The 25,195-nt window shown below is 50.1% G+C and overlaps 1 protein-coding gene across 6 annotated transcripts in view; it reads left to right on the top strand.

Annotated features, from left to right (window-relative positions):
- MCOLN3 (mucolipin TRP cation channel 3) overlaps positions 1 to 4,349 on the top strand; it is a 96,954-nt gene extending 92,605 nt beyond the window's left edge. For 5 of the 6 annotated variants that reach the window (XM_088463706.1, XM_088463710.1, XM_088463707.1 and 2 more), the window contains exons 12-14: positions 50 to 256; positions 4,030 to 4,160; positions 4,242 to 4,349. In XM_088463706.1, the coding sequence (XP_088319832.1) occupies positions 50 to 256; positions 4,030 to 4,160; positions 4,242 to 4,245 (342 nt within the window). In that variant the 3' untranslated portion in view covers positions 4,246 to 4,349. Of the gene's footprint in view, positions 1 to 49; positions 257 to 4,029; positions 4,165 to 4,241 lie in introns of those variants that run through there. The other variant, XM_088463712.1, reaches the window with a different exon arrangement.
- Positions 4,350 to 25,195: the final 20,846 nt, after the last annotated feature.

The following is a 25,195-nucleotide window of genomic DNA, read 5'->3' as shown; positions in this document are numbered from 1 at the left end:
CCCTCTGCAAAGCTCTTTAGTAATTTGTATTCTTCTTCATGTTTCTCAGTTCAGGTCCCTGAATATGGTCTCCGAGTGTCTGTTCTCCCTCATTAACGGCGACGACATGTTCACAACGTTCTCCGTCATGCAGCAGAAAAACTACTTGGTCTGGCTGTTCAGCCGCGTTTATCTCTATTCCTTCATCAGCCTGTTCATCTACATGGTGCTCAGCCTGTTCATCGCGCTGATCACAGACACCTACGACACAATTAAGGTAAGTTACTGCAGCGTTCTGTAGACATTGGATTGAAGGGGGGTAATGAGGCGTGTGTATGACGAGGGGACGCCTGGTTGGGATCCTTTGCACCCAGAATGGGGAAGGTAAAAGTGCGGATACTAATGATGACAATTGAGGTGTGGACGGAGCGTCTAAACCACTTTGTGTCCAGCACTGACCGTCATCTGAGCGGTGGTCCGTCCGTCCGCTCTCTCTTACAGGGATCTGTGCATTAAGGCAAATAGCTGTTTTCTCCACATCTGTCTCCAGAATGTGCTTTGTGCGTTGGGGGACATGGGAGGAGTGGGGGCGCTCGCACATAGTGATAATATTAATCTCCCCTTACCATGCCGATATCGCAGTCGCATCTGACGTGGCAGAAGTCAGCTCGGCTCTATTTTTGAGAAAAGCTGCGATATAAGTGATAGCTAAATAATAAGTATGGCGCTGCCGGTCTCCGCAGATGGTGCTCTGTGACTATATGTGTGTGCGAGCTCTCTGCGTTAGCATGCGCTGCCAGAACGCCTCAGCCGGGGCCAGGAAATCTGCGCCCAAAGACACGGACCCTGTCTTCGACATGCCCAGATAATGGTGCCGAAATGCCACCATTTTCTGGGATACAGCAATGTGCCCGCCCCCAAAGGACACTGTATTGCAGCACATGCACACGGCCGCTCCGGCACATGCACACGGCCGCTCCGGCACATGCACACGGCCGCTCCGGCACATGCACACGGCCGGTGTTCAAATCGTTGGTAAAATCGTTAATCAAATCGTTCATCTGACACATCTGACCATGTGTATGCACCTTAATACATTGAGACAGAGTATGAGCATGCCATAGACAATGGATACAATATAAGCTATATATAACAAAATTGTTGCAATGTGTAACTGCTTGTTCCGGATAGAAGGCCTTCTATTGTAAAAAGAAAAAATATACACTATGGAAATGAATCAGTGATATCGCAAACTGTATCTGTCAGTTTCCAAGTGAGAATCAACTTTTGTATAATTGGTGTGATCCCATATATATATATATAAGGGATCCCTGTAGTAGCTCACAATCAGCACAATGGCAAAATAAGTGGCAAGGTAAATCCTGAAAACATGCAGTACGTTCACGTTCAGGAACTTGCTGGACTATTGTAAACAAGGATAATCCAATTAAGCAGTAATGAGGAACTTATATATCCAGATCGAATAAACCAGCATGAATATGTATAGTCCCATCCACAATAAACCGCTTAGTTATAATGCCCACTTAGAATGAGGAATCGCAATGGATATAAGCTTGTATGCACAATCAGGTGTTTGTGCCATAAGCGACTCATGATCCTGTAGCCTTGGAGTGTTTGAGCCCTCCGTCCGAGCGTCCTCTGAGTTTTCAAGGATCGGTCCTCCTGATGATGGCTATATTGGTCCCTGCCAGGAGAAGGGTCAGTCGGCCGTATGTAATGCCGCTCTTGCCATGAAGCAATGAGATGAAGTGGGATCCTTAAAGAGTTTCGCTACAAACCATGTGACTTTTTCATATTGCCGACTGTCCCTGTTTTGACCGGAATTGGATAACATAGTGACTACTCTGGCAGCATCCAAATCTGCTGGGTTGCCATTTAAGACTACCCCTAAGTATAGGCAGTCGTCATTTCTGACGTCGTTCTGTCCACAGCCCCTCGGGTGTTCACCAAGATAATGGCAGTCATGACGGCTCATCTCAGACGCCAAGGAATCAGTGGCGAACATTCTTTTTTGGGCAGAACGCCATTTTCCAGCAATCTCGGCAATATTCATCCCAGGAATCCTCAACTGGGAAGCGGACTTTCTAAGTAGTCAGGATATTCACACTGGAAAATGGGCTCTTCATCCGGACGTCTTTCAGCTCCTGGTGGACAAGTGGGGACTACCGGACATGTAGACCTCATGGCATCACGTCACAACCACAAGGTCCCCAGCTACGGGTCCAAAAAAAGGGACCCTTCAGCCGCCTTAGTGGATGCTCTTGTAGTTAGGTGGGACGTCAGGTCGGCATACCTGTTTCCTCCAATCTCCCTCCTCCCAAGGGTCATCAGAAAATTCAAGCAAGAAGGCGGCAGGATGATACTAATAGCTCCGGCCTGGCCCAGGAGACATTGGTTCACTGATCTGACATGTCTATCCATTGACAGTCCACTTCCTCTACGGCCGGATTTGCTACTGCAGGGTCCCTGCCTATATCCGGATCTACCTCGGCTGGCTTTGACGGCATGGCTCGAGTCTTCCGTCTGAAAGGCCAAAGGTTTTTCTACTTCTGTGATCCAGACGATGCTTAGGGCAAGGAAGCCTGCTTCGGCCTGCATCTACCACAGGATTTGGCATTCATTTTTTCATTGGTGTGCCCACAGAAAGTTTTACCGTAACGTTTTCAGGATCTCCCGAGTTCTTGCTTTTCTGCAGACTGGATTAGACTTAGGTCTTCGTCTGGCTGCCCTGAGAGTTCAGGATTCTGCATTGTCAGTTTGGTTCCAGCACAGAATCGCTCTCCTGCCGGATGTTAAAACCTTTTTTCAGGGTGTTCTCCACCTTCAGCCACCTTATGTCCCTCCAGTGGCACCATGGGATTTATCGTTTCTCAGGGCGCTCCAGGCTATCCCCCCTTTGAACCCTTGGACACAGTGGACCTCAAATGGTTAACAGCGAAGACACTTTTGTTACTCGCTATCTCCTCAGCTCGCAGAGTTTCTAATTTGGCAGCACTTTCATGTCTCTTTCCATTTTTGATTTTTCACCAAAATAGAGCTGTCCTCCGTACAAGGGCAGGTTACCTTCTGAAAGTGCTATCCCGTTTTCATATGAAAGAAGAAATTGTAGTCCCAGCCTTTCGGTGAAGCTTCACTGGATGTGGTCCGAGCTCTTCGTATCTACTTGGATCGTACCAACTCCATCAGGAAATCAGATGCATTTTTGTGTTATATGGCTTTCATAAGCGAGGCTGGCCAGCTAACAAGCAGACTCTGGCTCGGTGGCTACGTATGACTATTTCTCATGTGTATACTCAGGCTGATCTCCCTGTTCCAAACACAGTGACAGTCTGTGGGACCATCGTGGGCGGTTAGACATGGCGCCTCTACAGAACAGTTGTTCAAGGCGGCCACTTGGTGTTCCGTCCATACCTTTATCAAATTTCATGCATTTGATACTTTTGACTCCCAAGATGCTTCCTTTGGGCGGCGGAACCTCCTCTCTGCTCAGGAGCGTCCTCACCCTTAAGGGAACTGCTTTAGGACATCCCCAAGGTAGTTCCTGTGGACCCTATGAAACCCGAAGAAGAAATTAAGAGTTATGGTATAACATACCTTTATTAACTCTTTTTCTTTGAGGTTCATAGGGTCCACAGGGCACCCACCCTGAAGCACCTGACCTCAGTTGAGATCTGTTCCTTTCTTTTTTGTCACTAATTCCCTCTTCGTTATTTTAGAGTGTTTCTTGGGTACATTGTACTTCCTTCTCCACTGTCCGTCTCTTGCCGTTAGGCTTGTTTACAAACTGCATGCCTGTGGCTGGGGGTGGGGTATATAGGGAGGAGGTCCTGTGCATGCTGGGAGCTTGAGAGCTGTAGCTGTTTGGTGCAATGGATTACTCCAACTACATACCCCATGGTATCCCTGTGGACCCTATGGACCTCGAATAAAAAGTGTTACTCTTATTTTGAATTTTAAATACTTTATAAATGAATGAATATAAAGAAACTATTATATTATTGCAATACATGAAAGTCCCGTGTTCCGTAGACTTACCAGAGAGACGGTTTCCCGGAGACTGACCTGCGCACCTTTGTGTCTGAGTGTAAGGACTTGCCGACTTCTAGCCGTTACAGGGATGTAGATGACCTGTCTTTCTCTCTGCTCTGCTGCTGTGAACGGTGAGTGTCTGCCACACGCATGTCCCCTATTGTAGTATGTTGCTATGTTCTTATAGATGTCTTTTCTCTTCCTCTATACAGGTAGAATGAAAGCAGGAGGTGGGGACGGCATCTGACCCCCCTGATCGGCTGTACAATATAACTGGATCCAAGCAACAAAATTCCTATTAAATTATTATTTCAGTGAAAGTGACTGATATTTATATTCCGAGACTCCTGGCCCTGTCCTAATGTACAGTCTGTCTATAGACCATGCCGCCCAGGTCCCCCACCTCACTATAATGACTGAGAGCGGCTGCATCATACTCCCGCATTTGCCCCGGCCTTAGTGTATTATCCGTGCAGCGCTCTGAACAGGCTTCTATATAAGAGGCTACCAGGCTTTTGTTGAACTACAAGTCCCATCTCCACTACAGAGCTTCAGGCTACTTTTATGGTCTCTAGGTTTCAGATTGATAATTAGGGGTAGATTCACTGCGTTATGTCTTAGCGTACGATGACGGCCGGCTCTGACCAATACATTCAGCCCGGCCATATAAATAAATGGTAAGACAGGCTTGTGCTGAGATCATTGCTTCTCCCTTATAGACGTATTGCTCACAGCCCCTTAGTCTCGTATTTCAGGATGTGTTAATGTAAACTCAGTGTAAATTACCGATAACTTCTAGGCCAGTAATTAATATGCGGATTCTGTGCGCAGACTAAGCCCAGTTTTGGCGCAGCAGGCTACGCAGAGTTGTGCGCACCTCTATATATGTCTGTTTGCTGACATCTTTTAAGGGTACAGATGTGTCCTCATGCACCTTTGGTCTAATCGCACCAAATATCCCCATTTAGCGCAACACGGACTTTGCATCTTAGCCACCCCGAGCGTCTTTTTTCTTAAACTTCGTATCTTCCTCGCACAACTAAAATGACAAAACTACATTGCAAGAGTATACGGTCAATATACCAAACACGGGGCGGCTTTAGCATGTATCACCCAAACACAGGGCGGCTCTACCATGTATCACCCAAACACAGAGCGGCTCTAGCATGTATCACCCAAACACAGGGCAGCTTTACCATGTATCACCCAAACACAGGGCAGCTCTACCATGTATCACCCAAACACGGGGCGGCTTTAGCATGTATCACCCAAACACGGGGCGGCTTTAGCATGTATCACCCAAGCACGGGGCGGCTTTACCATGTATCACCCAAACACAGGGCGGCTTTACCATGTATCACCCAAACACAGGGCGGCTTTAGCATGTATCACCCAAACACAGGGCGGCTCTAGCCTGTATCACCCAAACACAGGGCAGCTCTAGCATGTATCACCCAAACATAGGGCGGCTTTACCATGTATCACCCAAACACAGGGCGGCTTTAGCATGTATCACCCAAACACAGGGCGGCTTTAGCATGTATCACCCAAACACAGGGCGGCTTTAGCATGTATCACCCAAACACAGGGCGGCTTTAGCATGTATCACCCAAACACAGGGCGGCTTTAGCATGTATCACCCAAACACAGGGCAGCTTTAGCATGTATCACCCAAACACAGGGCGGCTTTAGCATGTAGCACCCAAACACAGGGCAGCTTTACCATGTATCACCCAAACACAGGGCAGCTCTAGCATGTATCACCCAAACACAGGGCAGCTCTACCATGTATCACCCAAACACAGGGCAGCTTTAGCATGTAGCACCCAAACACAGGGCAGCTTTACCATGTATCACCCAAACACAGGGCAGCTTTAGCATGTAGCACCCAAACACAGGGCAGCTTTAGCATGTAGCACCCAAACACAGGGCGGCTTTAGCAGGTATCACCCAAACACAGGGCAGCTTTAGCAGGTATCACCCAAACACAGAGCAGCTTTAGCATGTATCACCCAAACACAGGGCAGCTTTAGCATGTATCACCCAAACACAGGGCGGGTTTAGCAGGTATCACCCAAACACAGGGCGGGTTTAGCAGGTATCACCCAAACACAGGGCAGCTTTAGCATGTATCACCCAAACACAGGGCAGCTTTAGCATGTATCACCCAAACACAGGGCGGCTCTAGCATGTATCACCCAAACACAGGGCAGCTTTACCATGTATCACTAAACACAGGGCAGCTTTAGCATGTATCACCCAAACACAGGGCAGCTTTAGCATGTATCACCCAAACACAGGGCGGCTTTAGCATGTATCACCCAAACACAGGGCGGGTTTAGCAGGTATCACCCAAACACAGGGCGGCTTTAGCATGTATCACCCAAACACAGGGCGGCTTTAGCATGTATCACCCAAACACAGGGCGGGTTTAGCAGGTATCACCCAAACACAGGGCAGCTTTAGCATGTATCACCCAAACACAGGGCGGCTCTAGCATGTATCACCCAAACACAGGGCGGCTCTAGCATGTATCACCCAAACACAGGGCGGCTTTAGCATGTATCACCCAAACACAGGGCGGGTTTAGCAGGTATCACCCAAACACAGGGCGGCTTTAGCATGTATCACCCAAACACAGGGCGGCTTTAGCATGTATCACCCAAACACAGGGCGGGTTTAGCAGGTATCACCCAAACACAGGGCAGCTTTAGCATGTATCACCCAAACACAGGGCAGCTTTAGCATGTATCACCCAAACACAGGGCGGCTCTAGCATGTATCACCCAAACACAGGGCAGCTTTACCATGTATCACTAAACACAGGGCAGCTTTAGCATGTATCACCCAAACACAGGGCAGCTTTAGCATGTATCACCCAAACACAGGGCGGCTTTAGCATGTATCACCCAAACACAGGGCGGGTTTAGCAGGTATCACCCAAACACAGGGCGGCTTTAGCATGTATCACCCAAACACAGGGCGGCTTTAGCATGTATCACCCAAACACAGGGCGGGTTTAGCAGGTATCACCCAAACACAGGGCAGCTTTAGCATGTATCACCCAAACACAGGGCGGCTCTAGCATGTATCACCCAAACACAGGGCGGCTCTAGCATGTATCACCCAAACACAGGGCGGCTTTAGCATGTATCACCCAAACACAGGGCGGGTTTAGCAGGTATCACCCAAACACAGGGCAGCTTTAGCATGTAGCACCCAAACACAGGGCGGCTTTGGCAGGTATCACCCAAACACAGGGCAGCTCTAGCATGTATCACCCAAACACAGGACAACTTTAGCATGTAGCACCCAAACACAGGGCAGCTTTACCATGTATCACCCAAACACAGGGCAACTTTAGTATGTATCACCCAAACACAGGGCAGCTTTACCATGTATCACCCAAACACAGGGCAGCTTTAGCAGGTATCACCCAAGCACAGGGCGGCTTTACCATGTATCACCCAAACACAGGGCAGCTCTAGCATGTATCACCCAAACACAGGGCAGCTTTAGCAGGTATCACCCAAACACAGGGCAGCTTTAGCATGTATCACCCAAACACAGGGCGGCTTTAGCACGTATCACCCAAACACAGGGCGGCTTTACCATGTATCACTAAACACAGGGCGGCTTTAGCATGTATCACCCAAACACAGGGCGGCTTTAGCAGGTATCACCCAAACACAGGGCAGCTTTACCATGTATCACCCAAACACAGGGCGGCTTTACCATGTATCACCCAAACACAGGGCAGCTTTAGCAGGTATCACCCAAACACAGGGCGGCTTTACCATGTATCACCCAAACACAGGGCGGCTTTAGCATGTATCACTAAACACAGGGCAGCTTTAGCAGGTATCACCCAAACACAGGGCGGCTTTACCATGTATCACCCAAACACAGGGCGGGTTTAGCAGGTATCACCCAAACACAGGGCAGCTTTAGCATGTATCACCCAAACACAGGGCAGCTTTAGCATGTATCACCCAAACACAGGGCGGCTCTAGCATGTATCACCCAAACACAGGGAGGCTCTAGCATGTAGCACCCAAACACAGGGCGGCTTTGGCAGGTATCACCCAAACACAGGGCAGCTTTAGCAGGTATCACCCAAACACAGGACAACTTTAGCATGTAGCACCCAAACACAGGGCAACTTTAGCAGGTATCACCCAAACACAGGGCAGCTTTACCATGTATCACCCAAACACAGGGCAGCTTTAGCAGGTATCACCCAAGCACAGGGCGGCTTTACCATGTATCACCCAAACACAGGGCAGCTCTAGCATGTATCACCCAAACACAGGGCAGCTTTAGCAGGTATCACCCAAACACAGGGCAGCTTTAGCATGTATCACCCAAACACAGGGCGGCTTTAGCAGGTATCACCCAAGCACAGGGCGGCTTTACCATGTATCACCCAAACACAGGGCGGCTTTACCATGTATCACTAAACACAGGGCGGCTTTAGCATGTATCACCCAAACACAGGGCGGCTTTAGCAGGTATCACCCAAACACAGGGCAGCTTTAGCATGTATCACCCAAACACAGGGCAGCTTTAGCAGGTATCACCCAAACACAGGGCAGCTTTAGCATGTATCACCCAAACACAGGGCGGCTTTAGCAGGTATCACCCAAGCACAGGGCGGCTTTACCATGTATCACCCAAACACAGGGCGGCTTTACCATGTATCACCCAAACACAGGGCAGCTTTATCATGTATCACCCAAACACAGGGCAGCTTTAGCAGGTATCACCCAAGCACAGGGCAGCTTTACCATGTATCACCCAAACACAGGGCAGCTCTAGCATGTATCACCCAAACACAGGGCAGCTTTAGCAGGTATCACCCAAACACAGGGCAGCTTTAGCATGTATCACCCAAGCACAGGGCGGCTTTACCATGTATCACCCAAACACAGGGCAGCTCTAGCATGTATCACCCAAACACAGGGCAGCTTTAGCAGGTATCACCCAAACACAGGGCAGCTTTAGCACGTATCACCCAAACACAGGGCGGCTTTAGCACGTATCACCCAAACACAGGGCGGCTTTACCATGTATCACTAAACACAGGGCGGCTTTAGCATGTATCACCCAAACACAGGGCAGCTTTAGCAGGTATCACCCAAACACAGGGCGGCTTTAGCAGGTATCACCCAAACACAGGGCAGCTTTAGCATGTATCACACAAACACAGGGCGGCTTTACCATGTATCACCCAAACACAGGGCAGCTTTAGCAGGTATCACCCAAACACAGGGCGGCTCTAGCATGTATCACCCAAACACAGGGCGGCTTTAGCATGTATCACTAAACACAGGGCAGCTTTAGCAGGTATCACCCAAACACAGGGCGGCTTTACCATGTATCACCCAAACACAGGGCGGGTTTAGCAGGTATCACCCAAACACAGGGCAGCTTTAGCATGTATCACCCAAACACAGGGCGGCTTTAGCAGGTATCACCCAAACACAGGGCAGCTTTAGCATGTATCACCCAAACACAGGGCAGCTTTAGCATGTATCACCCAAACACAGGGCGGCTCTAGCATGTATCACCCAAACACAGGGAAGCTCTAGCATGTAGCACCCAAACACAGGGCGGCTTTGGCAGGTATCACCCAAACACAGGGCAGCTTTAGCAGGTATCACCCAAACACAGGGCAGCTTTACCATGTATCACCCAAACACAGGGCAGCTTTAGCAGGTATCACCCAAGCACAGGGCGGCTTTACCATGTATCACCCAAACACAGGGCAGCTCTAGCATGTATCACCCAAACACAGGGCAGCTTTAGCAGGTATCACCCAAACACAGGGCAGCTTTAGCATGTATCACCCAAACACAGGGCGGCTTTAGCAGGTATCACCCAAGCACAGGGCGGCTTTACCATGTATCACCCAAACACAGGGCGGCTTTACCATGTATCACTAAACACAGGGCGGCTTTAGCATGTATCACCCAAACACAGGGCGGCTTTAGCAGGTATCACCCAAACACAGGGCAGCTTTAGCATGTATCACCCAAACACAGGGCGGCTTTAGCAGGTATCACCCAAGCACAGGGCGGCTTTACCATGTATCACCCAAACACAGGGCTGCTTTACCATGTATCACCCAAACACAGGGCAGCTTTAGCATGTATCACCCAAACACAGGGCGGCTTTAGCAGGTATCACCCAAGCACAGGGCGGCTTTACCATGTATCACCCAAACACAGGGCGGCTTTACCATGTATCACCCAAACACAGGGCAGCTTTAGCATGTATCACCCAAACACAGGGCGGCTTTAGCAGGTATCACCCAAGCACAGGGCGGCTTTACCATGTATCACCCAAACACAGGGCGGCTTTACCATGTATCACCCAAACACAAGAAATTGAGGGGGGGGCACTCACCGCTGGGTGAATACTATAGATGGCATCTTTTCACAGTGCAGGTAGAGCTTTGGGGTAACCCAGCGTGTGTTGGAGAGCTGGGCACGCCCCTAGAGTGATGAAGAGGATGGGTGGTCCACAAGGTTGCTCCCCTCGGTGATTAGTACCCTACCCTAAAATAATCCTATAGTGACCATCATTAATCATCCAAAGACATCAGTGGTTTGAAAGAGTAAATTACCATACGATACTGGATTTCAGATAACTCCAGTGAATGACGGAACTAATGAAGTGCTGACGCACCACAAGAACTGATGTCGGGATTCCGGCGCCGGGATTTCAACCGCCGGCATCCCGTATGGCGGTAAACTAACTTCGCCTGTGCCTCACTAAATGTATTTCTTTTCTTCGGTGTGTGGCAAACGCTTTTGAGTTTACGTAAGTTTTCCTTTAGTGATTGCAGAGAGGGACAGTCTGCGCCTGGTCTCTCTAAATATAGCAAACGTGTCCTGTCCACAAATACCTCTTATCTTGAACCGGTAAAGAAACCGTGGTGGCGCCATCTGCGCTGACTTGAGATCCACTCTCTCTGACTCTCCCTGTCGGCTTCAACTCGGGGCACCACTGGCTTCTATTCAGGGTATCCGGATTGTATTCACGTTGTCCTACAGGTCATTTTCCTGAGACTTCACAGATAACGCACCTGTGGATAATCACATCGTGACAGGCAAGTCCCCAATTGGTGGCCAAATGCAAGTACACTTCTGTACAGTCACTGACTTGTCAGGCTGATAATGATGACCCCCTATGTACTGTAACTCTTCTATTCTAAATCTACACTCTCCTGCGCACCCGGCTTCTAGACTCTTCAGGATTTGAGTGGCTACAGGGTTCCCTCAGCACATGCCACAAATTGGGCGCATCCACAGTACTGATCCCCAGCGTTGAGTTAATACAATCACTACGAACTCCATTAATAATAAGAATAGTGTAACACAATTTAACACTCCACCAACAGGTGTCCTGTATACAGTGTGTTTGTTCATTGGTTGGCAAGATCCATTTGCACATATTTCTCCCATTTTGCTAAGGATGTTTCTTATATTTTTTCATTGTTGTCCTGGTTTTTACATAGAGAGGGATCCATAATTGTTACACCTACATGTTGGTGAGATCTGTTCCGATTCATGTCTTTCAGGTTTTGTAGAAACAGAGAACTAAGGCCCTCATTCAGAGCCGTACGCTCTGAGCAGAGCGCACGCTCTGAATGAGGGTCGGGCTCCATTTTCATGGAGCGTCCTCCTGGACGCTCGTATAGCTGTGGGTCACCACCGACCATCGCGACCATCAAATTTGCGAGCCGGAGCCTGCGGTTGAGGTTTTCAACCGCAAGCTCCGGAGTGATTTTGGCTCTATCAGAGCCAAAATCACTCCCACTGACATCACTAGTGATGTCAGTGGGCCGGCTTTTGACGGGGGGCGTTCCCGTGGGAACGCCCCCGTCAGGGAGGCACGCCCACCAAAGGGGGCGTGCTGTCAATCAACATTGACAGCACGCCCCCTTTGATCGGACACAACGAGCGAAGGACTTTCCTTCGATCGTCGCGTCTGGCGCATGCGCACGACGGAGCTCCCTCCGTCGTGCGCATGCTCAGTCCATAACATCGACCCACTTGCGAGCGGACAGCCGCTCGCGAGTGGGTCTGAATCAGGCCCTAAATACAGAGAGAGCCCCTCGTAGCCCAATTCTTCTGCACATCAACCGCTCTCACCTGCGCACAGCGGAGGCTTCAGTCCTGTGGGCGGAAACAATACTCAGCCTATCACCCTGACTTTTATTCACGAGGTGCTGCTACCTAGTGACCGGATCGGCTACAGCAGAGGTTCCCAAACGCCGTCCTCAAGGCTCCCCAACAACTCAGGTTTTAGACATATCTATGGCTGCGCACAGGTGGTTACATCAAATTGATTGAGGTACTAGCTAAATCACCTGTGGTCATGCATGGATATCCTTAGAACCTGGACTAAGTTGGCCATACATCAGACTAATTTTCCTCCAACCATCCAAATAGTTGGTTGAAATTAAAATCCAGTAACGTATGGGAGCAAATGACAATCAGTCATTTGCTTCCAAGCACCAGAAAATGTGGGAAAGCTGCTGTTCAGACAATTTGTTTAAATCAAACGTATTTAACCAATTTGCCTGAACGACATTCATCGTGTTTTCTGGTGTTTGGGAGCAAATTGCTGATTGTCATTTGCCCCGATACGTTACCGGAATTTAATTCCAACCAAACAGCTAGTTGTATGGTTGGAGGACAGCTGGTCTGGTGTATGGGCAGCTTCAGGGTGCCTTGGGGACCGTGTTTGGGAACCTCTGGGCTACAGCCTCATAAATGTTAGTTCAATCCAGAAAAATCAGTCCATTAGGAATACGTCTCCTCCTGCACTGTATGACTGCCAGCAGGAGGGGGCGCTGTTGTGCTATAGAGACATAAAGTCTCCGGGAACCCTGTATAATAATAATAATAATACAGAGCTGCTAAGACTAAATGGGCACAAATACCCAACATTTATCTGTATACGTCTATTAAATGTCCCTTAGGCAAACGCAGGCGTGTCTGACCGTTATATGGGCGTGCATAAATTAGCCATTGCGATCTGCGCAGCATGAGAGCTCTCTGCGTAGGGGAGACGCTGTGTTAGCGGCTGGTCAGACTTTGCACATATGCTGCGTGGTTGCCTGAGCCGTGCCGATGTCACCGATGTTTATGCTGGTGCGTGACGTCAGACGGATATGAGGAGGCAGCGGTGGGCGTCCCTATGCTCGGGTAACCTTTGGAAACCGCATATTTTCGCAGCTGCGATTGCATTAGCGTCCTGTCTCTGAATCAGGCCCTCAGTGCGCAGAGAGTGTGGGAAACACGGTAAGATAGATACAGCTCTGCGTGTTTGTCATTTATTTTCCTGCATACAATGCGGCAGCAGCAATGGCCGATCCGCGTTCATCTGTGCACCAGGCCCTCTATGTCTGGTCTGCGTCCTCCTATCGTTCCCTCCCCAGGGCGTAAGGCGATGTCACTTACCTAACAGAGAGGACAACAAGGCAAAGGAAGGTTTATATCAAATGAGTCTCTTTAATTTTCCACCTGGTCTGAGGCTAATTTATACACAGCATGTAGTTTTGCACATATTACACCAGGGGGCGCCTGTCTTCAGCTTTGCTCAGATCTACAGCTGGGGTCCTATTTATCATAACATATTTGCAGCATAAACTGGTGTTTTCAGGGGCTATCCGCAAATATTAAGTATCCCCCAGATGTACCGCTGGGACGTATCCCCCAATGTATGCTGCGGTGCTTCCATCTCCGACAGCAACCACAACCCCCATAGCTGCCAAGCTGTCAGATTTACCACATTTGTTTATAAATATTCAAATCATCATAATATATATCTACTATACGGCTGGGACCACCTGCTCCTATACGACCACCACCCTCAAATAGCGCTATGGGCGGCGAGGATAGCTTCTATATAGGATTACTGGTGGGGGAGCCCTAGAAGAACCAACCATTACTGCTCCTGTGCGCTGGACATATAACATCACACTCAGATGATATCTCTGGATTGTTCCCATTATAAAGAAACAAAGCAGCGCTTACTGTACCGGTATTTTTGTAGGCTACATTTTCTGCATACTGTATGCGCTGATTACCGACGCGAATGTCAACTAGGATAAATAATATGACATCTGTAATTATTGCTCTAGGTATATTCTGTGTTTCCTTATCTTTGTGTAATCACCAATTGTAGATTTTCATCAAATCGGTGAATAATGTAAATAAACGTTTCCCAGTTCTCTACTTGCTAGTTACAGCTTCTGGCACCAATGTTGTGGGACTGGGACTCTCTCTGCTGCACCTTTAGATTAACTTTAGTTTCCCTAATGTCACTGTTACACCTTGGTTATCCTGATTTTCTATGCTGGAGACGTTTCCTCTTTACAGACACACAAGCGTCACATGAGTGCAATCCCGCATGCACAGATACCCTCCCTGGAAATGGCTGCCGCGCAGGAGTCCGGCACAGGAGTGAAGAGAGGGTCTCTTTACTCCGAGCACATCGCAGGGACAGGCTCCTTTCCGAGCCCCTTTCCCTGTATGTGCAATTTGATACATACTGGCGCTATCATCGAGACCTGCCATGCTATCATGGGTGCTAATTTCTCCTTCATCCACTAGGGGACACTGGAGCTTCATGACAGTGGGGTATAGACGGTGGGTTGAGTTGAGCCTGGCACTTTAAAAATCTACAAGTGTGACTGGCTCCTCCCCCTCTATGCCCCATCAGCCCCAGTTTTTAGAATGTGCCCGAGTAGAGCCGGTGCACAGGGGCTGTCTCCAGCCCTTATATAAATTTTTATATAGAGGACAGGCAGACTGTTAGCTGTGACAGTCTGCCTGCATCGTGGGAGCCGCCAGAGAGGGGACCACACGGCTACTGCAGCCTGTGTCCGGTCACCCTATGGAGGGGAGGCTGCTTTAGGCAGTTAGGAGTCATCAGACTCAGCGGGGCCCGCCACAGCTACCACTGGCTTGTGTCCGGGTCCCCGCTCTCCCCTCACTGCCCAGCGCTCTGGCCGCAGCAGCCCGGTGAGTAGCACACCTCTCCTGACTAGCAGGAGAGGTGAAAATAATCTGCTGGGTCTGAAGACAGCGCGCGGCTGTCAGTGCCACACTGGTGTTGTGATAGAACACCGGCGCTGGCTGTTAGGTAGGCGCGCTCACAGCAGTCCTGCCTCTGCGTGACGGTGCTTGTGTAAAAGGCACCGGCACGGTTATCACTGGCGGCGGTCGTGCCGCTGGCCCCCGCTGTCAGTGCGGGGACACAGAGGGGGAGAGTGAGAACGTCCCCACTGTATAAGTGTATGCCGCGCGCATACAAAGCGGCGGCCATTAGGAGGAGGAGCTTATGGGTCCCTCCTCCTCTTCCTCCTTCACTGCCTGGGCTAGTTTGGCGCACTCTGAACGGGAGTGGCGCCTCAGAGAGACTGAAGGCACTGAGCGGAGGGGGAGAGGAGAAAACTGTGAGCAGTGGAAGCAGCTTCTACAGGGGGTCTGTAAATACAGAAGGTGGTTTTAACTACTTTCTGGTCCTATTGACTGCTCCTCCCTTATATGCCTGTCTGCCCCTGTTACTGAGTTGCATTATTCTTGAAATTCTGCTCCTCCTATACTGCTCTGCCTGCAATTTGAGTAGCATTATTATTGAATTTCTGCTCCTCCCTTATTGCTCTGTCTGCTCCCATACTTGAGTAGCATTATTATTGTAATTCTGCTTCTCCCTATACTTCTTCTGCATTCCTGAATTGTATGTGGTGCTTGTCTGTGAGTACATGATGACATCCAGGACAGAAAAAACTGCATCACAAAAGCTGTTTGCCTGCACTAAGTGCAGGAAGAAATTTACCCATGCTCGCTCCGAAGGGTCTTCCCTGTGCGAGACGTGTGAAGCAGACAGTGCTAACACGCAGTCTGTCACTCCCTCCTTCCTAAATAGTTTGGCCGGGGTCATGGCGGACCTTTCTTCTGAATTAGCCGCTTCCCGTAGGGAACGGGAGTCTGCCAGAGATCTACCTGGCACATCTCACCCTTCTTTTCTAGCAGAACCAGCGTGGGCTCAGAATTTAGTCCGCTCGGTGAATAGCCTTGCTCAAGCGATGGGTTCTGCGTCTAAAGCTCCTGAAGCTACGGTAAGTCGCTCATCTAAAAAGAGGGCTCTTCCGGCGGTTCTCCAGTCGGATGAGGATTCGGCAGCGGATCACTCATCTCAGGAGGAAGGGGAGATGCTGGACAAATCAGACGTAGAGACTTACTCACAAGAACCTGAGGCATTGCAAGGTATTGACGCACTCATTCTAGCGGTAAGGGAAGTTCTTAAGATTTCTGGCCAGGAAGCTCCAGAATCGTTAGAAGACTCCTTATTTGCCAGGTCACAGAAGATGGCCGTCACATTCCCTGTTTCTCTCCAGTTGGACGAACAGATGACGGCAGCCTGGCAGAATCCGGACCGTAAATTCCAGATTCCTAAGCGTTTTTTCTCTCTTTACCCATTTCCTGCGGAAAATAGGAAGAGGTGGGAGACCCCGCCACCTGTGGATTCTTCGGTTTCTCGGTTGTCAAAGAAGACCACGTTACCTGTTGCAGGAGCTACTACATTGAAGGAAACCCCAGAGCGGAGATTAGAAACCACTTTGAAATCCATTTATACGGCCGCAGGTGCACTTCTCCGGCCGGCCTTGGTAGGATCTTGGGTCAACAAGGCTGTGGAAAAGTGGGCGGAACAATTGACTGAGGGTCTTAGATCCAGCACTCCGCGGGCAGATCTGATTACCTTGGCAGAACATATTCAGGAGTCTGCTGTATACTTAGGAGACGCCTCCAGAGATATCGGCCAGGTAGGCGCTAGGATTTCTGCTTCGGCGGTCTCTGCTCGCCGGGCACTTTGGCTTCGTGCCTGGCAAGCGGATGCGGAGTCAAAAAGAGCAGTGGAAGCTCTTCCTTTTACAGGCGATATTTTATTTGGTCCAGAGCTGGACAAATGGATCTCGCTGGCCACTGGAGGTAAGAGTACTTTTCTACCTTCATCAGCACCTCCTCCGCGTCGCTCGTTTAGGGGACATTCCTTTCGTTCCTTTCGAGCATCGGCAAGATTTCAGGGACGATCGCGAGGTTCGTCTTCAGCGGGGCGAGGAGGCCGTGCTAGAGGACGTCAAGCAAATATTGGCCGCCGTCCAGATCCCAAGCCAGCAGACAAGCCTGTGGCATGACGGGCTCCCATCCCATCTCGGAAATCCGAAGGTGGGGGCTCGCCTCCAGCGTTTCTCGGAGGTTTGGAGACGGACTTCTCCAGACACTTGGGTTCGAAATCTGGTATCTCAAGGGTACAAGATCGAGTTCGCTTTCACTCCTCCTGGGCGTTATTTTACAACAGGTTTGCCCATCGATCCCTTGAAGCAACTAATTTTGCGTCAAGCGATCGAGAAACTTTTGCTGGCCGAGGTCCTTGTGGCGGTTCCCACTGCACAAAGACAACAAGGGTTTTACTCAAACCTTTTTGTGGTTCCGAAACCAGATGGGTCAGTCAGACCCATTCTGAATCTGAAATCCTTGAACCAGTATCTTTCATTTCACAGGTTCAAGATGGAATCTCTCCATTCTGTCATTGCGGGACTAGAGGCAGAAGAGTTTCTGGTGTCGATAGATATCAAGGACGCCTATCTGCATGTCCCAATTTGGGTTCCTCACCAGGCTTTCCTCAGATTTGCCATCAGGGAAGCTCATTTCCAGTTTCAGGCCCTGCCATTCGGTCTCTCGTCAGCTCCCAGGGTATTCACCAAAGTGATGGCCGTCATGGTGTCTCACTTGCGCTCTCGGGGGGTGACGATAGTTCCGTACCTAGACGATTTACTCATCAAGGCTCCGACGGCAGAAGTCCTTTTACACCAAGTGTCCCTTACACATCAGATTCTCATTCAACATGGATGGATTGTGAACTTCCAGAAGTCTCAGTTGATGCCGTCCCAGAGACTTCAGTTCCTAGGAATGATTCTAGACACTGTTCTGCTTCGTATATTCTTGCCAAGGGACAAGGCCATAGCCATACAGGAGCTGGTTCGTCTAGTGCTCAGACCCAGGAAAGTATCTGTGCATCTTTGCATCCGTCTCCTGGTGAAAATGGTGGCTTCCTTCGAGGCCATCCAATTCGGCAGATTTCACTCCAGAATATTTCAACTGGATCTTCTGTCTCAGTGGTCCGGGTCCCACCTACAGATGCATCGGCTGGTGCGTCTGTCTCCCCGGACCCGCATATCCTTGCTCTGGTGGCTTCGGATGGAGCATCTGTTAGCGGGTCGGCGCTTCGGAATTTGGAATTGGACCTTGGTCACCACGGACACCAGCCTCCGTGGATGGGGAGCGGTGGTTCTGGACAATCACTTCCAGGGGCTTTGGTCGCAGCAGGAGTCCCTCTTACCAATCAATGTTCTCGAACTGCGGGCAGTCTACAGAGCTTTGATACAGGCTGCTCCTCTGTTACGAGGACTTCCGGTTCGGATACAATCCGACAACGCCACGGCAGTGGCATACATAAATCGCCAAGGGGGAACCCGCAGTCGGATGGCAATGAGAGAAGCCAGTCGCATCCTTCTGTGGGCAGAAAGACACGTAGAGGTCATTTCCGCAGTGTTTATTCCGGGGGTCGACAACTGGGAAGCGGACTACCTCAGTCGTCAGGATCTTCATCCCGGGGAGTGGTCCCTTCATCCCGAGGTCTTTCATCAACTGGTTTGCAGATGGGGGAAGCCACAGATAGACCTGATGGCATCTCGGATAAATCATCAACTACCCCTTTACTGCTCCAGGACCATGGATCTGGCAGCGGTGGGAGCGGATGCTTTACTGATCCCTTGGCCGTACAGCCTTGTGTACCTGTTCCCACCGTTTCCGCTCCTCCCGCGGATTCTCAAGCGGATCAAACGAGAGTCGTCCACCGTCATCCTAGTGGCTCCGGATTGGCCTCGTCGGGTTTGGTACTCCGATCTTTTATTCCTTCTGGCAGACGAACCTTGGCCTCTTCCGCTACGATCGGACCTTCTACAACAGGGTCCATGTGTGTACCCGGATTTACGGCGGCTTCGTTTAACGGCGTGGCTATTGAGACCGCCATCCTAAGAAGCCATGGAGTTCCTAGGTCGGTCATTCCTACCATGCTTAGGGCTAGAAAACCGGTAACATCAGCGCATTATCATCGCATTTGGAGGGCTTATATCTCCTGGTGTGAAGGTCGTGGATCCTCCACTTCCTCTTTTCATTTACCACGTCTTCTTCTTTTTCTTCAAAAAGGCCTCGATGCGGGGTTACGCTTGGGATCGCTTAAAGTGCAGATTTCTGCTCTTTCTATTTTTTTCCAGCGTCGCCTAGCTCTGATTCCGGAGGTTCAGACCTTTTTTCAAGGGGTACTTAGAATTCAGCCCCCCTTTGTGCCAACCACGGCTCCTTGGGACCTGAATCTTGTTTTATCTTTTCTTCAGTCATCCACCTTTGAGCCTTTGCAGGAGGTGGAATTGAAGTATTTGACTTGGAAGATGATCCTTTTATTGGCCCTGGCTTCGGCCAGATGTGTGTCTGAACTTGGAGCCTTGTCCTGCCGTTCCCCTTACTTGATTTTTCACGAAGATCGGGCGGAACTTCGTACCCGGCCTTCCTTTTTGCCCAAGGTGGTCTCGGGTTTTCATCTGAATCAGCCGATTGTAGTGCCAGCGTTGTCGGACTCTTCTGGGGATTCTCACTCCTTGGATGTGGTTCGGGCACTTCGCATTTATGTGTCCCGTACTGAGGGGCTACGTAAATCAGAGGCTCTATTCGTCCTTTATGATGCTAATCGGCGTGGCTGGCCTGCGTCTAAACAAACTTTGGCCAGGTGGATTCGTCTGACTATTCGTCAGGCATATGTTGCTTCTGCTCGACCACCGCCGGTATCCATTTCTGCGCATTCTACGCACTCTGTGGGTACTTCTTGGGCGGCACGTAGAGGTGTCTCGGCTTCACAGCTTTGTAGGGCAGCGACGTGGTCTTCGGTTCATACTTTTGTACGTTTCTACAGATTTGACACTTTTGCGGCTTCTGCTTCAAATTTTGGTCGTAGTGTCTTGCAGGGCGTTCAGCACTCTCCCCCCCAGGAGGGTAGCTTTGGGACGTCCCCACTGTCATGAAGCTCCAGTGTCCCCTAGTGGATGAAGGAGAAAACAGGATTTTGGTACTTACCGTTAAATCCATTTCTCCGATTCCACAGGGGACACTGGACGCCCACCCAGTGCTTCTTGCCTGTTCTCAGTTGCTTGTTCTGCTTCAGTTCTGTTGCAGTTTTGTCTGTTTTTATTGTGTGACTGTTTATCACTGCAGCCTGCTGTGTTCTTGCAGTGTGTCAGTATGTTGGATGTTTCTTTTCCTGTTCTCCTTCTCTGTTCTTCAGTCTGTTCTCCGTCTCCTCTCGGGCTCAGTTCTTTAAAACTGGGGTTGATGGGGCATAGAGGGGGAGGAGCCAGTCACACTTGTAGATTTTTAAAGTGCCAGGCTCAACTCAACCCACCGTCTATACCCCACTGTCATGAAGCTCCAGTGTCCCCTGTGGAACCGGAGAAATGGATTTAACGGTAAGTACCAAAATCCTGTTTTTGTGACCAGATCACATTGCTAATGCGATTATTGATAAATGGGCCCCTAAGTGATGGAAGGTAAAGCACACGAGGGGAGAGGGCCCTGCTCATGAGAGCTTGCATTCTAAGGTGCAGTAAACGGAGGAAGGAGCAAGTAGCAGTGGGTTAGGATGAGAGCTGGAAGGCTATGATGAAGTAGTGGGGTCTTGAGAGCCCATTTGAAGATTAGTAGAGTAGGAGAGTCTGATAGGGAGAGGGAGAGCGTTCCAGAGGTGGGGGACAGCACGGGCACAATCTTGGAGGCTGGAGTTGGAGGAAGTAATCAGTTGGCAGGAGAGGCGGCGTGCATTTGTTAAGCAAAGCGGGCAGGCAGGAGAGTGAAGGGAGATGAGGTCAGAGATGTAAATGGGAGAGAAATGGGTGAGGGCTTTGTAAGCGAGTGTAAGAACCTTTAATTGGGTTCTGAAGGGGAAGGGGAGCCAGTGGAGGACTTCTTGGAGACGGGAGGCAGATGTATAACGTTTGGAGAGGAAGATGAGCCGAGCAACAGCATTGAGAACACATTGGAGAGGAGAGGTGGGAGTCAGGGAGGCCAGATAGGAGGAGGTTACTATTGGGAGATGACCAGTGAGTGGATGAGGGTCTTGGTAGTATCCAGGGTGAGAAAGGGTCTGATCCTGGAGATATGTCTGAGAAGGAAACGGCAGGACTGCGAGAGGTTCTGGATATGTGGTTTGAAGGAGAGGGAGGAATCCAGGATAACTCCAAGAAAGCGCACTTTGGGGCTAGAGGAGATAGTTGTGCCATCGATAGATAATGAAATAGTGGGAAGTGAGGTTATGTTTGATGGGTGGGAAAATGATTAGCTCAGTCTTAGACATATTAAGTGTAAGAAATTGCTGGGACATCCAGGAAGAGATAGCAGAGAGAAAGTTGGAGATACGAGACAGAAGAGAGGAAGAGAGATCGGGAGGAGAGGTAGATCTGAGTATCATCAGCATAGAGATGATAATGGAGGTCAAAAGAGCTGATGTGTTCACCCAGAGGAGACATATAGAGGGAGAATAGGGGAGGTCCAGGAACAGAACCTTGGGGAACACCTACTGGTAGATGAAGTTATACTGAGTCAGCGTGCACCATCATCCCACCCACCATTGTGATCTCTGTCAGCGTGCACCATCATTCCACTCACCATTGTGATCTCCGTCAGCATGCACCATCATCCCACCCACCATTGTGATCTCCGTCAGCGTGCACCATCATCCCACTCCCATTGTGATCTCTGTCAGCGTGCACCATCATCTCACCATTGTGATCTCTCAGTGTGCACCATCATCCCACTCATCATTGTGATCTCTCAGTGTATACCATCATCCCACTCACCATTGTGATCTCCGTCAGCGTGCACCATCATCCCACTCACCATTGTGATCTGTCAGCGTGCACCATCATCCTACCCACCATTGTGATCTCCGTCAGCGTGCACCATCATCCCACTCACCCTTGTGATCTGTCAGCGTGCACCATCATCCCATTCCCATTGTGATCTCTGTCAGCGTGCACCATCATCCCATTCCCATTGTGATCTCCATCAGCGTGCACCATCATCCCACCCACCATTGTGATCTCCGTCAGTGTGCACCATCATCCCACTCCCATTGTGATCTCTGTCAGCGTGCACCATCATCTCACCATTGTGATCTCTCAGTGTGCACCATCATCCCACTCATCATTGTGATCTCTCAGTGTATACCATCATCCCACTCACCATTGTGATCTCCGTCAGCGTGCATCATCATCCCACCCACCATTGTGATCTCCGTCAGCGTGCACCATCATCCCACTCACCATTGTGATCTGTCAGCGTGCACCATCATCCCACCCACCATTGTGATCTCTGTCAGTGTGCACCATCATCCCACCTCCATTGTGATCTCTGTCAGCGTGCACCATCATCTCACCATTGTGATCTCTGTCAGCGTGCACCATCATCCCACTCACCATTGTGATCTGTCAGCGTGCACCATCATCCCACTCACCATTGTGATCTGTCAGTGTGCACCATCATCCCATTCCCATTGTGATCTCTCAGTGTGCACCATCATCCCACTCACCATTGTGATCTCTGTCAGCGTGCACCATCATCCCACTCACCATTGTGATCTCTGTCAGCGTGCACCATCATCCCACTCACCATTGTGATCTCTGTCAGCGTGCACCATCATCCCACTCACCATTGTGATCTCTCAGTGTGCACCATCATTCCACTCACCATTGTGATCTCTGTCAGCGTGCACCATCATCTCACCATTGTGATCTCTCAGCGTGCACCATCATCTCACCATTGTGATCTCTGGGCCTGATTCAGAGCCGCTCGTAAGCGGCCGCTCCGAGCGATGTTCGCACAACTGCGCATGCGTATGAGTTGTAATACGCATGCGCGAACCAGTCATTGCGGTCGGAAGTTGTGTGCTCGCAAAATAGCGAATGCCTGCTAATTTGAGTGACAGGATGAGGCGTTTGTGGGTGGTAACAGGGGAAGGTGCTTGAAAACGGGGAGTGGAGATCAGAACGCAGGCGTGCCAAACGGTCAAAACGGGCGTTTTAAGGGTGTACATAATTAAAGCAGCGTCATCGACCACGTCACTTGGTTGTTTCTTAGCCTGAACTGTTCGCATGATTGCGGTAGGAAAATCCAACCACAAGCACTGCGAGCAGTTCAGACGCCTTTCGATGTACTCGATTAATCCAATAAATATCGGAGATGACGTAGGATGCGAGTGGCCAGGGGGCGTTTTTTTAAAAATAGCGAGCGCATGTTTCGTTCGCTCGTTCAGACATAGAGACGTCAACAGACCGCAAAGAGCGAGCACTCAATTTAAATATCCGGCCCCTTTTTCTGAACGAGCGAGCGCAAATAGCGTCCGGCTCTGAATCAGGCCCTCTGTCAGCATGCAACATCATCCCACTCACCATTGTGATCTCTGGCCCTGATTCAGAGCTGGACGCTTTGACAGAGCGCTCGCTCTGAATCAGGGCGTCTTTTTTTTTCTTTATGGAGCGGCCTCCTGGCCGCTCGCATTGCTGTGGGTTGCCACCCACAGCTAATGCAAGCGGCCAGGATGATGGTCGCGATGGTCAAGACCATCGCGACCATCGGGCTTGCAACGAGACCCTTGTGGTAGGGTCTCGTGGCCGCAAGCCCCAGAGAGCTTTTGGCTCAAACAGAGCCGAAATCTCTCTCACTGACATCACTTGTGGTGGCAGTGGGGCCGCCCCCAAACGGTAGGCGTTCTCATGGGAACACCTCTGTCTGGGCAGCCACCCCCCCTGGCCCGCCCTCCAAAGGGCGTGCTGTCACTCAACATCGACAGCACGCCCCCTTTGGTGCGAGACCCGGAGCGACGGATTGCCCGTTGCTATACGGGTCTCGCGCATGCGCACAACGGAGCCGGATCCGTCATGCGCTTTGGGCCACCATCGACCCGGTTGCGAGCGCTCAGCGCTTGCGACCGGGTCTGAATCAGACCCCCTGTCAGCATGCACCAACATCCCACTCACAATTGTGATCTCTGGGCCTGATTCAGAGCCGGACGCCATTTGCGCTCGCTCGTCCAGAAAAAGGGGTGGCTATTTAAATGAACCGTTCGCTCTTTGCGGTCTGTTCACGCCTCTATGTCTGAACGAGCGAACGAAACATGCGAACATAATTTTTTAAAAAACGCCCCCTGGCCACTCACATCATACGTCATGTCCGCTATTTATTAGATTAATCGAGTACATCGGACAGCGTATGAACTGCTCGCTATTCTTGTGGCTGGTTTTTCCTACCACAATCATGCGAGCAGTTCTGACTATAAAACAACCAAGTGATGTGGTCGATGACGCTGCTTTGTTAATTATGCACACCCTTAAAATGCCCGTTTTGACCTTTGGCACGCCTGCGTTCTGATCTCCACTCCCCGTTTTCAAGCACCTTCCCCTGTTACCGCCCACATACGCCTCATTCTGTCACTCAAAATAGCAGGCATTCACTATTTAGCGAGCACACGATTTTCGGCCGCACTGACTGGTTCGCGCATGCGTATTAAAATCCGTACGCATGCGCAGTTGTGCGAACATCGGTCGGAACGAACGAGCGGCTCTGAATCAGGTCCTCTGTCAGCGTGCCCATCATCCCACTGACCATTGTGATCTCTGTCAGCGTGCACCATCTTCCCACTGACTATTGTGATCTCTCAGCGTGCACCATCATCCCACTGACTATTGTGATATCTGTGCCCCATCATCCCACTAACTATAGTGATCTCTGCCACTTTCACTCCACTCACTATAGTGGTTTATAACGCCAGGCATACATTATGCAATTATTGGCCTGATTCTCAGATTATCGTGTGTATAGTATGACAGATCAGCGATGAGAAATCTCCCAACATGTCAGACTGATCATTCACAGGGGAGGAACCCAGATATCGGGATCTATCTCACAGTATATGTCCATTATATCTGTTGGGCTGAAGCTAGGATTTTTGTCACCTGGGGCAAGGCAGCAATTTAGCACCC

Source organism: Taudactylus pleione, unplaced genomic scaffold (assembly GCF_031769625.1).
Source record: "Taudactylus pleione unplaced genomic scaffold, aTauple2 ptg001431l, whole genome shotgun sequence".
Taxonomy (NCBI): Eukaryota; Metazoa; Chordata; class Amphibia; order Anura; family Myobatrachidae; genus Taudactylus; species Taudactylus pleione.
This window is presented reverse-complemented; position numbering and strand designations above follow the sequence as displayed.